Source organism: Haliotis rufescens, unplaced genomic scaffold (genome assembly GCF_023055435.1).
Source record: "Haliotis rufescens isolate VD_foot unplaced genomic scaffold, xgHalRufe1.0.p SCAF_12, whole genome shotgun sequence".
Lineage (NCBI taxonomy): Eukaryota > Metazoa > Mollusca > Gastropoda > Lepetellida > Haliotidae > Haliotis > Haliotis rufescens.
The window spans coordinates 30,459,029-30,476,948 of record NW_025963802.1 but is presented as its reverse complement, the minus strand read 5'-3'; the positions used below and the strand labels follow the sequence as shown (position 1 = coordinate 30,476,948).

General features: G+C 39.1%; 1 protein-coding gene across 1 annotated transcript in view; it reads right to left on the bottom strand.

Moving 5' to 3' along the window:
- Window positions 1-15: 15 nt before the first annotated feature.
- LOC125378243 overlaps window positions 16-17,920 on the bottom strand; it is a 29,126-nt gene continuing 11,221 nt past the window's right edge. The window contains exons 5-13 of the mRNA XM_048393528.1: window positions 17,720-17,858; window positions 17,303-17,410; window positions 8,227-9,564; window positions 7,885-7,986; window positions 6,069-7,469; window positions 3,604-3,702; window positions 3,077-3,239; window positions 987-1,177; window positions 16-498 (exon numbers count right to left, since the gene is read on the bottom strand). Of these exons, the coding sequence (XP_048249485.1) occupies window positions 29-498; window positions 987-1,177; window positions 3,077-3,239; window positions 3,604-3,702; window positions 6,069-7,469; window positions 7,885-7,986; window positions 8,227-9,564; window positions 17,303-17,410; window positions 17,720-17,858 (4,011 nt within the window). The 3' untranslated portion in view covers window positions 16-28. The remainder of the gene's footprint in view (window positions 499-986; window positions 1,178-3,076; window positions 3,240-3,603; window positions 3,703-6,068; window positions 7,470-7,884; window positions 7,987-8,226; window positions 9,565-17,302; window positions 17,411-17,719; window positions 17,859-17,920) is intronic.

Here is a 17,920-nt window from a genome sequence, read left to right as displayed (position 1 = left end):
TGGAAATGTGAGTCACTTAAAGTCATTTTTAGATTACTTGCAATCCTTTTGAATCAATTTCAAACACACCATTGGTGCCACCAGAGAAATTTGAGCCCAGAATGTTTATTAAGGCATCGCTGTCCATGTGGATAGCTTGATTTGTATTCCTAAAAAAGCTGCATGATGTCAAGGAAATGTCCACATATTGCTGGATGTAAACACCATACTCTCCATTTGATCTTACATCACAGTTAGATATTCTGATTTGTGAAGCGAAACTAAACTGGTCATCCGTATTCACGGCAACTGAGATCCCTGACAAACGGTTGTGCATTGTTGCCAGTCCATGAACATGAACATGACACACTCCTCTCATTCCAAGTTTGAAAGTGACACCATGTCCACCTGAGTAAGATGATACAACATCCTCCATGACTGTAATTATTCCGTTGATTTCAAGACCAATATCCGTGTCATTCATTTGGAAATGACGAAGCTGTACATCACTTCCGATATCTACAATTAAAATATGACCAAAAGTAAACAAACTCTTTAGTTTTGGTAAAGCATGGTACTTGATTTTCAGTTCTACTCTTCTAGTTCCAGATATGTGTGAAGACACTCATTGTTTGCATAAACAGGTACATGTAAGAGTTTGTTGCCTGACCCAGCACAGCAGTATTCCTGCAAGGTGACGGTGGCCCAAAACAATCAAGTGATCGATGGGCTAGAATATTGAAAGAATTCAAAAATATCTCGCTTTGTAAATCGTAATCCAAAAATAATTTGACTTCCACACATTCATCCAGTCACCATAGAAGTGTAAAAGAGTTAGCACAAAACGTGTACATTGTTTGTATGAGTTATTAACATAAAAGGTCCACCATAACAGGATGGGGATCTGAATTTCATTACATTAAACTACATGTGATAGACAAGGTACCAAAGATAAGACAAAATGGTTGATTACTTAGAAGGGTGATTGAACAGTGATGAACACCTACCTTGAAGAGGCAGTAGTTTCTCACTGCATCGTAACGCCACATCCTGTGTGTGGTTACAAGTAAACGTTGGTCCTTCACATTCTAGCAGGGTGTCACCAGTGCCTGCACATCTAAGGTTGCAAATGTGTATGGGACCCGAACCTTGACCAAAGTCCATATGGCCAGAAGAAACGTCAGATGATATTGTATAGCTGCAGATAGATAGATACAAGTATATATTCAGACAAACATTTGTTCAAGAAAACTCACAAACATATATGTCTAAAGGTTTATGTTGTGATCTAAAAGGGTCAAGGCATTGTGTTCACAAACTCATATAACAGTACATTCATTTCAGGTGATTTCAATGTCTACACAAAAAGGCCATATTAGGTTTTTGTTTTTGTTTGACACAAGATCTGACTGCATGTGTGTCATTAAGGATACAGCCATTATTTTATTTTGTATGTTTGTTTGTTTAACGCCTCACTCGTCAATATTCCAACTATATGACGTTGGTCTGTAAATAATCGAGTCTGGACCAAACAATCCAGTGATTGACATAATGAGCATCAATCTACGCAATTGGGATACGATGACATCAACGAGCCTGACCACCCACTCCCGTAATTCGCCTCATACGACAAGCATTGGTTGCTGAAGATCAATTCTAACCCGGAACTTCACGGGTTATAGCCATTATTAAATTAACTTCAAACATCAAAAGTTTGCTGACAAAGTTATTATTATCATTGGAGCTTCGGAATGTATGTATTAAATGCATCATAGTGTACTACCAATGCCTACAACCAACCTGTGACTCACATTTGTAAATAGACCCTTTATTTACATGTAATAGTATTGCTACATAAAGAGGACACGTAATGGAGGTTGTTAATCAAGTGGCGTTGTTAAACTGATATTTTGAGGAGGGGCGTGACAACGATCGTTAATTATTCGGTGTGTTATATAATTAAATTTGATGTTGTATGATTTTACTTCTCAGACGTAGTGCTCGAACCGTGACCCGTTCGCTTCAAGATGGAAAATAGTTCCAACTTTCGAGACGAAGAAAATGATAGAAATTATTTGATAGAACCAAACTGAAGTCATCAAGGGAGAAAGGACTTGACAGACAATACAACTGAGTTGAATATGTTTAGGAAGACACAAACAAGCCTTGCAACTGTCATTTATCAAGTGTCAAGTTTCTTGAACCATCGTCAAGGGATCTCTTCTGGCCATGATGTCGCAGTGCCGCTACAGCAATCCTGACCCTGAGTCACAACAAGTGGCCCTTGGCATTTGACCAGTGGCGATATATGATATCAAAACTCTTGAGAGTGACGATATCAGTTTATCGTTACTCGGTAGCGATAGGGCTCTTAGTAAGGATAAGAATTTATGGATGAACAACTTCTTTATTACAATTAAGAGCGACGTTTCGGAGTAGGTTCTAACACCGTTATCAAGCAAGTGATGATAACTTGCTTGATAACGGTGTTAGAACCTACACCGAAACGTCGGTCTTAATTGTAATGAAGAAGTTGTTCATCCATAAATTCTTATCCTTACTTAGTACACCAACTTCTAAATGCGTTTCAAAGAAGATAGGGCTCTTATTTGACTAATAGATTCGATCTCACAGCCAATTATATAATTATTTTTAGCTATTTTTCTACAATAAAACACACATATGGCCATACTCAATTGAAACAAATGAGTGTTTCAAAGTTAAATTACAGTCCAGTTTCAAGAGAGCAAATGCTTTCAAATGATAACGTTGCATCATGAACAATGTGGAATGACCACATAGACTTGAACCTTTGGTAAATATAAGCCAACCATGCATATAGGGTGTTCCCTTTTCAATAGATTATCTGTGGGGATTAAAATGAAGATTGTGTCCCCAGCATCCTTGCCTGCTGTCAGAGATGACTAAAGAGAATCAGTTATGTGGTTCATTGTATGCCTTCACCTGGTCATTACTTGAATAAGAGTCGATTATGTACTAGCAGCAGAGAATGATGTTGGCTGCGGTGTTAAACGACCTCAGGACAACTTTTATTCGTTATAATTTGATATACAAACTTATTGAAATGAACACTCACTCATATCCAAGTATTCGGCACACAACTTTTGCAGCATCTCTGTCAAAACCATCATCACAGACAGTCCCCCATGTTCCATTAATCTTGACTTCAAGACGTCCCTCATTCTCATTCATCCCCCCGACGAGTCGGACACTTGTGTCATCAATGGGAAGCAAACGGTCTGTTGCATTAAAACAATGATTATGTATACACACCGTGGCGACCTTGAACGTGAAATTATATATACTTATTCATCATGGATGTGTAATAAATACAATTAATAAGGACAAATTGCCAAGTTAGACGCTTTTTCTTTCTGTAAAGCTGTTTGCAATATATATTTGACAGCCATTATTCATATAAAAGATCATGGATAATGGAATAAAATATAAAATATTTACATTCTTCCAATCTTAATATTTTACAAGATTCAGAGGCGTGACATGTGTACATCATCGGGTATAGGTTTTGTTATCTTGCAATAAATCTTCAGACCAATTCCTAAACACATACCATGTATATTAAATTGGCAATATGTAACGTACAATTATTTCCTTGTAGTCTTACTCCAGTCCATTTCATCCCAGGAGTAACTGGCATGGCCCTCACAGGATGACTCGCATTGCCGTGGACAATGAGTGTACCTAAATGAGACAAAAGTTTACACTTAACATAAGGTCATATTAGTCCACGTTGACTCCTTTATAAATCCATTGATAAGACTACATTGAACCGAAAATAACTCGTAACAATACAACAATCGCCACACTCATGCACAATATCGGTTTCCATTCTTTATGACGGTTCGAAAATAAGTCTTTCAGTATATTATAAGGCAATGGTTCAAGGCCATTAATCATGACCCGGCTGTATATGGGGCACAGACGGTTGTCAACACCTTCGCTTACTGGACAACAGCTATGGAGCTACGTATGTACAAGCAATTAAAACCCATTATGTATACTACTCAAAAGAAGTTAAAGAACACCCAAATAAGTTATCAAAATCACTCAAAAAATAAATCGTGGCCACAGGAACAACACTGATTGGGAAAGATAAGTATTTAATCATGACATTTCATTGACGAAAGAAACGCTGGCATACAGCTGACCAGAGCAAATCAATATGCATTGCATGTACCCTATAAATCAAAAGTCACACACTACAGTTCAGGATAATCCTGTTCCTTCAATATCGGGTAGGCCCACCCCTGGAAGCAATACAGTTCTGACATCTTCTACGCATAGATCGAACAAGCTGCCGCAGTGTTGTCTGTGGAATTGCTTGCTATTCCTGATGAAGAAATCCTAACAGTTGCTGGAGATTAACAGGAGTTGGGTGGTTAGCTTGAACGGCTCTTCCCAAGGCATCCCAAAGATGTTCAATGGGCGCCAGATCTGGCGAATAAGCAGGCCATTGCATAACGGTAATCTGCCTTTGTCTGTGATAGTCAGTGATATTCCGAGCGCGATGGGGTCTTGCATTGTCGTCCTGAAGGATAGCACCTTGACCAATCTGACGAAGTGTGGACAATACCAGGGGTTCAAGAATCTCATCACGGTACCTGGCAGCATTCAGATTCCCGACAATATGGTACAGAGGACTCCTATGATTCCAACTGAATCCTTCCCATACCATCACTGATCCCCCACCAAAAGCGACACGTTCACGTACTGTGGCATCAGTGAATCTCTCTCCAGTACGACGCCAGACCCGTATTCTTCCATCATTGAGCTGCAAACAGAATCGCGACTCGTCTGTAAACAGTACACGAGACCATTGCTGTCTGTTCCAACGCACATGTTGTCGACACCAAGCCAGACGTGCTGTTCTGTGAACTGGACGTAAAGGTGGTCTCACTGCTTGTCGTCGACTTCTCAAGTGCGCAGCTCGTAAACGGTTTCGCACCGACTGATCACTAACGACAGTGTTATTGACAGCCCTTAACTGTAACCTGAGGTTGTTTGCTGTTGATGTACGCTGCCTGAGTGCTTGGAGAACCAGGTATCGGTCATCACGTTGTGAGGTACACCTTGGCCGTCCAGAACGATGTCGCTCGTGCACTCCGCCAGTGGCAGCAAAACGATGCCAAAGGTGTGAATGACAGAGGGGGACACCTGCAATCTTCTGCCCACTTCAGGTAAAGAAAGGCAATCCTGGAGCCAACCAATAGCTCGTCCTCTATCAACATCAGTCAGATGTCGTCTCTGTGGCATGGTTTTGGAAAGTGTGATAACACGATCATCATCATCGCCTTCTTAAAGGGAAAGCATGCACGTGCACCATGAACATCACCACTTTCATATGCTGAGCATGAAAATTGTGTTGGTTGTTGCTTAGGACAGGTGCAGCGTTGTGTTTGGGCGACAATATTCCTGTGTTTTGCTCATGTTTTCAATTCATTTGCATGACTACCAGAAGTGTTTCCAGAAAGTGTCAGGAGGATCAGCAATACCCCAGACGTGGTGCAACATGTTGCCAAACATTAGATGATAGTAATGTTATAACACATAATGCCATGACCAATTTGCTAAATCGTGTATTATATATCTGGTGTTCTTTAACTTCTTTTGAGTAGTATAAATGACATCACTTCTTATAAATGTCCCTCATTTTGCTCCACGGCAACAACATTTCAAATCACAGATCATAACACATGGCCTCACAGGCACTCTTGAAACCTTTCTTTTGGAACCTGATTTTGAATGATAATTATTTGACAACAGTGCATGGAACAAAAAACAATGAGGTAGTGTACCACGTCCTTTAGAATCTGACTGTCCAATATGTTTACATAATGTGCTTTGATAAAAACATGCTAAATGCATGGCATGTTATATTTATTTCATTTGTAGATCGATGTGAACAAGGATATGATATAAATAAAATAGTTATTGTCACACAAATGATATTATACACATTGTAGTGTATAATGTTGACTCAAATTGTATAACTAATAAACGAACATTGCACAGTAATTGTAAATAGCAGATGGAGATATTATAATTACCTTCCACAAGCATTCCAACTCCCTTCTGAAACTGCAAAGTCACTCCGGCCTCAACTATGAGTGTCTCCAGCTTTCCGACCATGATATTGTCAGCCACTGTGTATGGGCTGTCTTCAGGTGCAAGGGTAACAGTCCCACCAATGCTACCACCAATTGTGCCAACAGCAGAAATAAAACTATGAACAGGGGACTGGGTATTGGTCAAGTTGGGGAAACCATAGAAAGGTACAAGTTTGATTGTAGGAAGAGAAGTGTCATATGATGAATCGAATACTCGCCGTGCTATATCCTTGGCATCTGTGGTACCCCAATAGTTGTATGTAGAGTTGATTTCTCTGTCTGCATAACCATCCCCTTCAAATTTGATATTAAACTCTTGATCAGCATGGAAAGTGTTCTCATTCAAAGTTACATTGGGGCTCTTTAGAATGATTGTACTCGAGTTGAAGGTGTTCTCTATTACATAAAACCTTTCTCTGTCCCTTTCAGATTTCAGTGTTATAAGGCCACCTTGAAAAAGATTTGCACTAATCCTTGTGCTACCATCATTTGGCGTCTGAAGATTAATGTCCAACGGGGACTTTCCATTCACAAAAGTGTTACCATCTATTGATGAATTCAAAATGCTTCCTTCCATTCTTATTCCACAATTTTCAAATATGTTGGCGTGTATCTGTAAATGCCATGGGCGACTGTTTCTCCAGACAAAAACGTTAACACCATCATACTGATTTTGCATACGGATAGTGTTATTGATAAGTATGACATCATGTGGTATATTGTATTGATAGTATGCTCCTCTGAAGTCCATTGCAAGTACAGTCCCTACATCAAAGAGAGAATCTTGAATATCTATGACTCCTGGTGCAAGATTTGGACGATGGTCGAAACATGTTCTGAATGATGTGACTGCTCTGTTTCCAATCACTGACATTCTTCTGAATGTGATGTTCATTACTCTCCCATCAATGACGAAACTAGCAGAATTATATCCACTTTCGATAACAGAATCATATGCACTCATGGTGATATTTGCATTACATGACTGCATTACAAATCCTTCAAATCCGAAGTACAGATTTGAAGAGTGAATTTGTACATGAAAGTGGCCAGCATTGTCATTCGATTGAAGACGTGTTCCAAAGTCACTTTCAATTTCACTCTCGCTGATCTTCAATGACGCTGTGTGTGAACTAAGCATGTCCAAAACTATGAACTTGTTCGTTTGAGTTATTTGTACTCTTTCAAGAGACACCAAAACATTAGACCACAGTTGTCCACTTATGGCTGTTTTGCATTGTGTAATGAGGGTATCAGAAACTCTTATTTCACCAGAAACATTGTTGGTCAAACTCATTCCTGTTTTCGCGTGCTTCAAAATGGTGTGATGCAGTGATGATCCTGAAACAAACACAGCTGTCATAGGCAAACTGTCAGTTACTTGTTTGTCTGTCCACTATGTTCTCTCCTACCATTTGAATTCAGCCAGCCTTGCTGTCCTTAGTGGCAACTAACATAATCGGGTGGTCAGGTTCGCATGTCAATCGTAATCCTAATTGAGTAGATCGATGCCGCCGTCATGTAGCTAGGATATTGCTGAATCTGGCGTTAATTATCAAACAATCAAATATATACTGGTATACAATATCTGTTCTAAGTAGGGGAGGGAAAATGGAAATATGGATATTTTGATTTCTTTCTTGGATATTCAATAGTGCCTCAGACCCCCTTGATGATTTTTAAAGCAGTTTCGAAATTACTTTTATACAATGATTTGTTCTTGGAAGTAATTTGTAAATGATCATTTAGTTCTTACCCGTAGCATTGAACAATATGCCTCCCCATCGTTGAGTGCTAGGGTAACCATCGCTCCTGAGTTCTACCTTGGCATCTGGCTCGCCGTGTATTGTTAATATTCCTGAAATGATAAGCCAAATATTCCGCACAAGACATACAAATAATACATTCTAGTTCAATACTCAGACTAACATGTGACTCTGAGCATGACCAGGGAACCTACTGAAATTGAATTGACCTCCACACAAATTTAAATAATTGTACTCAACTTGTGTAATTGCAGGTTAATCCATACTGTTTAAAAGATGACATGTTTAAACACCCTTCATATACAAATAGGAAATTTCGATCGAAAACTAACCTCTCACAAAAATCCCTTGCTTGTTTGGAAACACCAATGTATTGTTCTTGCTTATTGTAAGCTCAATCCCTTCTGGTATGTACAGACTTCTGTTCACATACAACACTTGGTTTGGTTGAAGAGTGACCGAGTCCTGCAACAATCCCCCGATCGTATTGTGGTTGTCGGAAGTAAATATGTCAGAGTCTGGTTGTGATGTCATGTCAGTAAGCAAGTCTGAGACAAAGTATGGATCCACTTCAGACATCATTTTTGTGACATCACAGAAAAAGTCACATATTCTGGACCGAACAAAGAACTTGTCACTACTTCCCCAAAAGTTGTGGCTTGCATTCAGCCTCTGGTTTGCAGAATAGTCCACATCAACAAACACATCGTACAGTGCCTGGGGATTCAGGAAGACATTGTTGTGGATTTGGACTCCGACATTCTTTGTGTGAATCACTGACGTTGTGGAACAGTTGGTGAAGATGTTACCAAATATGACTGTGTAATCTGCCTCTACAAGTATTCCGGTGTCGCGTTTGATGCCAATAAATATGTTATTTGAAATAGTATACACTACATCATTTAAGCCCTGTATGCCGATGCCTTTTTGTATCAGAAACGAGTTTTCAGTCATAAGAATATTTCCGTATTTAGAATATCCAGTTTGAATATACACCAGTTGGTAGGAAGTGGTTTGGCTACCCTCCATGGTGTTATTCCTAAGCAGTATTTCAGGTCGGGTGCTTGAGAATTCTCCTTGAATGTGAACACCATGCCGGCTGTTGTTGATGAAGTGAGAGTTTGTTATGGAAATTTGCATAAAAGAGACCGTTTCGTATTTCATGAGTTTTAGGCCCGATTCTTGTTCCTCCTTGAATTGAGTTTCACTTAATGAGATAAGTTTTGTGACAGACTTGGCAGTACTTAAACTAAATCCGCTGTACCCATTGTTCTCAAACATACACTTCTTTATGCTCGTGCCAATGCCTCCATAATAATAATGATATATTCCATGAGCTTTATTATGAGAGAATCTACAATTATTGGCAATTAGCACAACCTCATTTGCAAATGCCACACCACTCTGTCCATTATAAAGGATATCACTGTCTTCCATAGCAATGTAATTACTTCCTTCCTGCCAATCGCTTCCGTATATACCCTCTCGAGTATTGTCTGATATAATTGTTCCTGAGATTTTAACTCTGTCTTGGACTGAATCCCCCGCAAGAAAAACTATTCCTCTGTCGTTGTGGTGGATATTGCAGTGTCTTAAAGTAATAGCTCCAAGAGGTCCTTTGATGCCTACAGCTGCTCCATATATGTGGCTGAATTCCAAGAACATATTCCCTGCAAATTTAAATGGACTTTTGAATTAGACATACATGATAAGAAGGAAGTCGCATGAACCATACTCCCGGACCTGAACCCGGGGCACGCCCGTTGTGAAAATGGACCCCAAACCCACACATGCATTTTTTGTCAATTATGCAAGAAGACCTAAAAACCTACATTTGACCTACGGAGATTGGTTCTGACCCACCCTGTCCTGGATGAGCATCAGTTCAGGGACATGGTCCAGGTCAATGTCCTGACAAATGCTTCTTTATTGGTCATGTCAAAACACGAAATATACACGAAACCAATTACATTTAAGTTTGGAATGTTTCTTTCTAACAGTAGTTTTCAAACTTAATCTTGTTCAGTCTCAGTGGGAATAGTACCATGCCCATGAAGACATCCTTTTTTAGTGTAATATGGTAATTAAACGCTCCGTTATAATAATAAAGTAATTTCATACAACATCTATTCCACACAAAAAGTCAATTCGAGGAAATTCTAGATGTGCATCTTAGAAAATAACAACTGCTCCTATGACGCATGTTGCATTTCATGTCCTTAGCCAAAGCCATTGTACACGGCTTGGAGTCGGAAGTTTATACAAGTTCTTAACACTAGAGTGAGATACAGGGAAACCAATTTAGTTACGGTGCATTACTGAACTGCCCAAGCTTTGGGGCTTTCAAACCACCTAGTCTACGGAATAATACATCAAACAAAGACGATAGGGGTCATCTCAAAGACAAACCTATTGCTCTCAAAAATATGGGATTTCGATACAATGCACGTGGCGATGACTGAGAAGTGTTCAGGGGAAGATATTTCAACCTGCCTATGAGGTCACATTATCTCTTCACCATTCATGGCGCTATCACAGTAAGTTCTTCCAGATCATTATCCTTGATGAAACCCGGATGAATAAGAATAATTCCACTGACTACCCGTGACTACAGTCAGATGGACGAAAAACACCCCTGGACCCATCAGGTAAAGGTAATCGTGTCATTGGTTTGCACGCCGGAAACCCTGATCTAGGGCTTATTGATGGATGTGAGCTAGTTTTTGAGGCGCAAAGAAAAACTGGTGATCATAATTAGGAAATGAATGGTGATGTGTGTCGCACCAACCATGAGTAGTCTGAAGACGACCATGCAGGAATATTTTACATCTTGCAAAGTCGACCTCAGACCATCTGAAACGACTGTTCAAATCATGGAGAAAATTCGTCGGAATAAGAGATCAGTTAAGTAGAAGAAAGGTGGATTGGCGACACAACATGGTCACGTTGCTTTACGTACACACAATCAGACATTTTGAGCTCAACCCTATTGAGCTTATCTGGGCTGACTGTAAAGGGTTCGTTGCAAGATATAACACATGTCATTGGTTAGTACCAACGTTAGTACCGCCAACGTGACGGCGTATATATCAACCTTGTTGTGCCAGTTGCCGTACCTTTGGGTGATAGTACAGATTCAGATACGTCATCAGCTGAGTCAGATGCTGGCTAAAGAAATCATCTGAAGCCTGAACATATAGTACTTCTTGAATCAAGAACCCCAACCTCCAACACTCTTCCCGTTGCATAGATTTGAACTATTTTCTATTTTTTCGCCAAAAAATATAATGCACTACATATCGTAACTGCTACCCCAATCAACCAACATCTGACTAAAGTAAAATAACAACCATATTTTGAGACCACCTCCAACTCAGGTGACATTTGCACCCATGAAAATGCATGGGCCGGTGTGAGGTCATCACCTCGGGACAGATGTTAAGTAATTTCCTCGGGCTATAGTTTATCATCATGTACCTTTTTTAGGCATGTACCTTTAATTTAGTATAGGCTAGATTAGGTAGATTTGCGTTATTTTGACACATGATATTTTCATAGCCCTATGGTTCGTATTTATCAAATGAGGCCAGAAAAGCATTTTTTGAGAATTTCCGACAATAGTTTAGTAAGTTTCTCACCATTCCTTCTAAAACGCGCCTGTATATATCGAGACCAACCAAATTGTTGGACATGCATTAAGTAGAACAAGCTGTAAGCTTTATTATAAGTTTGGAATGTTCACAGCACCACTTCCTGTTGCTATAACAACATTAAGTGTCCAGCTAATAATAATGGAGATCCTGACTCATCAACTAGAGATTACCCGGGTGCTGCCAATAGAATAGCTAAACTAAAATAGATGCAAAAGTAAATTATCAAACACAACTGGAAACTGTGACAACGGCACCAGACGTGTCAGCAACATAACCTGCAGCTGCTAATATGTCAGCAACATGACCCATGCCGGCCTCAGCAGTGGTACCAAGAGAAAATTGGATACCATATGCATTCGCAGTTGCAGGTGGTCACAGGACATATTTAAAATAGGATAACATTGTAGAGAAAACATCAGACGTAGCAAACAAAATCAATTATAGATATAAACCCTCAATAAATTGTATAATAACGGAGATGTTGGTTAATGCTATACATCATTTACCAGGGCCACCAAGCGGTCAGTATCGACACTTGACTCTAATGGATATAATATAAGGTTGGTTGTCCTCAATATGGGACTCGCCATACGCACAAAATATATGCTTATCGTGCAAAGAACGTATCCCATCAGACATTATGAAGTAAGCATTAGAATTCTACATATATAATACCAATAATAACGGCGTCGATTGCAATGCTGGTTTGTGGAACTGTAGCTGTAACTGTATTTTTTGTTTCTAGCATGAGTAAATCAAATGCTGCAGAGAACAGACAGAATAGGAAAAACAAAATAAAGCTTAAGAACAGATCCAAGCTGCATAGGCTGAATGGACTAAAATATGAACACCAAGACTTGACTGGATAACAACGCACTCCATAAACAAAAACACTATATCGACTTATTCCCAACATGCTCAGAATATTACACCCTGTCAGATGAGCAGAAGGGGCGTGAGATAATCATTGTTTTCTTAGGACTTGTTATGAGTTAAGAACTAGCTAAACTATGTAATCGTTTAAACAAACAAAGAGTTTATACAATGATTGGGTTGGGAAGAACCAATGTAAGTGAGTAAAGCTTGGTAAACCAATAAATGGTGGTACAAAAACTGTATGGGAGACTATTGAGTCATACAGTCTTTGGCTGACCAAACGCGTTAACCTCGTTGGCTGATGCAGCTTTGTCAGCCATGTTCTTATGAATACAAAGATACTGACCCGAATTCCTTTGTTGTTTTCAGGTTTGTATAATTACATTTTATGGTTGAAATAAGGCCGCAATATAAGGAATAATGTACATACGGTAACCTAGATTTGAAAATACTATATTTGTAAACACTGGTAAATGGTAAGATTGAGTAATTTGCTCATTTCATGTTCGCGCTACCCGCAGGGTATGTCAGTGTTGTCAGACGACATGGTAGAGAAGGCCGTTCATGGTAAATACACTAGTTTGAGGGCTCCATATATGCATATGTGATGATATTCGTTGCCTAACCTGTATATACTTTCTGTTAGGCAATATATTCTAAGTTAGTGTAGAATGCAAACAGTATTTTGTCCAAACACCGCTGTTCGTGGGTTACTGAGGTCACGTGACATGCCACCATTTCACGTATACGCTTTGGGCGTAGTACTAGATCTAGCAGATATTGAAGTTTGTAGAATCAAAATATAACTTACCTCCCTGGTTGTTGTACACATGTTGTTAGTAACCCCCCCTCCCTTATCATTAGGTATATCGATTTAACTTTCTATAGTCATTGCAATGGAATCTATCCCAGGGGTATGGGAGACAACTCTGATAGTCTTGTTTAAATAGTGATTTGCAGGGCGCTTCAATTGTACTGTAATGTTATAATGTGATGCTTCCACTCAAAATCCATTTATTATCATTCATGTGTAATTTCATGATATCCATAATTGATCAATGTACATTTTGGAGTATTTTCGTGGTATATTTCCATGTAAAACACGTAACATTTCAAGTAGAGTTTCTGTTAAACTCATTTCCAAGTACATGCTGCTTGAAGTATAGGAACTATTCTTGTACTACAAATAATGGATAATCTGTTTTAATGAAAGGATTTATGGTTCTCATGTTTATGGAAAGTTAATATGGATCCTGTTGACCATTCTGTTGATCAATGATTATTGTACAAGGGGCTCATGTCATCTAAACTAGTGTTGACATAAATAACAGAGGGAACTAAGTAGGTACATAGACACTTTATTGTAACTATGCCTATTATAGTCAACGAGTTGTATTTTTTGCGCCATGCCAAGTTGTAAACTTGATGACAATACAAGTTTTGTCAGCCATGTTCTTATGAATACAAAGATACTGACCCAAATTCCTTCGTTGTTTTCAGTCAATCTGAATGATTGTGAGCTGGGTAACATGCCTATGTCACAACTTTGAGGTACAATCGAGAGTACTCTTTCTGTGACGATTTCAAAGAGCATCATACGACTCTTGTTCCAAACATGTTTGATCAAGGTTATAACATTCAAGGCCTCAGTAAAGCTTTCAAAACGTTTTATGGTAGACATGTGGAAGATATTTCCAAAATTATCAGTGATAAGCATGATGTCTAATACAATTCCTTATTTTGACTCGTACATGTGTTCCCTCGTTTTTGAACATGTACAGTTGACTTGCCTTTGTATGTGTTTGTTACGGGAGCCACCGTTGGGTCAGGATACGCTAACCCTTTCGCCAACACCTGGTATCATCATTGATAGTGATTCGTAAATATGCATTGTCAATGCAAGAGAATAACCTTCCTAGATTTACTGCCGAAACAGATTCTACTTGCCGTAAGGGGAAATACGTGTGGAAATTATATGAATGGACCACTAAAAATCAGTGATGACACCAGGTGTAACACATGCTCATGATATCGTCGGAATCGTACAATCGACTCTGCTTTTTAGCAGATATGTCAGAGATGAATTTTGAATGGCTTTGATTTGAAAGTGGCATTCTTTATAGATGTCTGATCTTGGACAAACCAAAGAAAGAAAAAACAAAGTGGTTACGGAATACAGAAGTAAAAAGGTATATAAAACACGAATGGTATAAAGATGCCTTATTTTACAGTAGGACATTCAATTATGAAATAAAGAGGTGAGGTGAAATGGGGTTTAACGTCGCGTCCAAGATTATGGCACCTATATAGGGACGTGCATGCACGTCTGTGTGTTTCTGCTTGTACTAGTCCGGACCAATGCCGATTTATAGTGCTAGCTCACTGAGATACAATGCCGCAGTTTAACACGAATACCCCACTCAGACACAGTATACTGACTCGGAGCCGACAGTTCCTAGTTTTAGCCCCTTTATGCCGAGCGCCAGACAGGGTAACAACAAGTATCATCATTTAACGTCCTTTGGTATGACGCGGCCGGGGATCGAACCCCGGACCTTCCGCTCTCCGGGCGGACGCTCTACCACTAGACCACAGAGGCGGTCGAATATGCTAAGAAGTGAAAGACATAAGATATATGGATTAAGACATCATTGTCACCACTGGACACAAAACAGTGGATTGCCGATGATGGTATAACTACATCATTAGGAACAACAAACATCCCTTCACAGACAAACCCTCTTCCAGGACCGTCTTGAAAAAAATGTAAGACAGATTTTGTGTATCTTGACCCTAATGGGTCAGTTGCGACCTCTCTCGAGTTCACCGGCTTGATATAGATATCCACCACAGGCGGGAGATTTTGCTCTGAGCTTCATCACGGTTCTGCTGATTCAGAAAATGCTGATTTCATTTTAATGTCGTTACTTGGTTGCTTTGTGGTCAGTTCTGGTCACATTCTGGTGACATTTCCATTTTCATTGCATCCATGTACAAACAGTCGCTCTGCAATGAAGCAGTTAAATCGTTCTACTATGGCTTGACTGCGGTAGGCATCCCTTTCGTCATGTCGGATTATGACATTATGCTTTAAGACTTTAGATACCGACCCCATAAATTCACGCCCAGGAACCATTTGAATATAGATTGTCAATGCAAGAGAATAACCACCGAAACAAATTAAAATAAGTAAAATAGCTACGCAGATTTTTTGAATGGACCACTGAAAATCAGTGATGACACCAAGAACTTGTAAATATGAGGCAGCACATGAGCCACCTCTGTAGAATCTTTTGAGTTGAGGGCCTCAGTCTCTTTGTACGGACTAGCTTCACTGACCACAGTCATAGCATATTGAAAGTTGTTCGTCTCTCCTCATCATTTCGAAGGAAAATGGGGTCGTCTTGAAGAATTTCATTAGGCACAGATACATAAAACCTTTATCTTGAAACATAGCGAGATGCAAGTAAAAAAGATATTTCCAAATGGATTGCTTCTTGAGCCAATGTAGCAAGGTTTGAATAGTTACTACTCCCTTCCAGTATCTTTGAGGAGTAGAGTACACTTCTATCATATAATATATTTATCCTGTCAGTTTTTGATATGCTTTTTACTTATCTGAATATCAAATTAGAGAAAAAATGTTATAGCGTGTAATACCTACTGAAACCGAGTTTGATGAAATGAAAATGCTAACGTTTCCAAGTAACGAAATGGAGAGACATCCCAAATGTTGTGACACAATAAAAGATTATAAACATAAACATACCTCATTTGGCTCTTCATTTATACTTGAGCTTAAAAGATGAAAACTGAACCTTGCCTACTGTACTGTGTGGTCAACCAGTCGTATGACTGAAGAACTTATGGAAAAGTGTAATCAAAAGTATGTGATTATCCAATGATTGACAGAAAGTATTTTATTTATGGCTTTCATGAACATAGAGCCGATTCCCCAAATCCATTATACTCCATGGAATAAGAGTTCAAGACGACAATGTAAATGGCAAGGTCGTCGTAACTAATTAAATTTTAATAGATCATGTATTGTTTTTTGACATAACCTATATGTGAGGATTTTCAAGGTCGGCTTTTCCAAACACGTTCCTTGTCCACTTGGCGCAATACCCCATTATATATACTACTGACGAAGTAATGAGAAATCTATATGTGAGTGAAATAAAAACGTGTAAAATATCCAAATACGTGAATGTGCATCGGAAGAGACACTATTATTACAGCTTAAAAAAATCACGTCATGTTTTCTGACTCTTATCAGAGCTTTGCAACGCGAATTTACTTAGTTTCTTCAGCAACACTTCACAATTTCCAGTTAATAGCATTTGAAACATATTCAGGGTTGGATATTGACAATACATTTTCGTTCAGTAATATTCTCTGAGGTCACTTTAATAGTTACAGTTTAAGACATAATTATACTCATGTTCCATAGCAAGATCTATCATGTTCTATCACCAGATAATCTGGTCCAGACACAAATACTTACAGACCGCCGTCGCTAAGCTAGAATATTGCTGAGTGCAGCGTTAAACAACTAACAAACCAATTCTACATACAGGATGTGTGCGTAGTGTTAATTCTTTAACCATCTTCCTTTATTTACCTTCAGTTTTAGTAATCTGGCTCTAAGTCTAATGATCATGTATAACGTTGTATTATCTGAGATGACATACACTGTACTTGATGTATATAATCGTGTTCGGATTCCCTGGTAACAATGTAGGGACACAGTTGTTTGGGTCATTCATGCATGCACAGTGGGAACGAGGGAGCAAATTCAAAACAGATGGAACATTTGTTGGTATTTATGGAGGTAGTTCCTCTGTTGTACTGATCTCAAAGACAACAGTGTACATACCTTGACTGACAACTTCAATACCTGCCCACATGTTTGTCCGGTTTGTGAACGTAGTTGAAGCTGTGAAAACCACAGGCAATCCACTGAGACCTCTGGCCTCCAATGTACCTGAGAAGCAACATATACTAAATAATAATCAATAACAACAATAACTCAGTCGCCACAGAGTTCTCTAATTTCATTATTTACACCAATAAGACACAAGACAACATCAAACGATAGTTTTCAACAGAACATACTATCAGCCAGAAACTGTTGATAGTTCTATGCACAGACCTGAGACATATGCCAGGGTAGGTGAACGAATTGCTTGTCTTAAATACAAATTAGGAAAACAATCTATGTCTCGATAACTGCAGTTGGCATTGGTACATTAAGATGTGTATGTTTAAGATACAACTACCCACACATTCTTACCAAGAACAATGAATCCTGCGTGTGAAGAATTAAATATAACCTTGACCCCCGGCTGTATTTTCACATGTGCTGCTTGACGAATCTTGATGACAGTGTTAATGACATATGGACTCAGGCTGGGTAACCACTCATGACTTCCCTAGAACACAAATACGATCTTGAGATGGCAGGTGCACATGCAGATGTAGATGAAGAGATCTA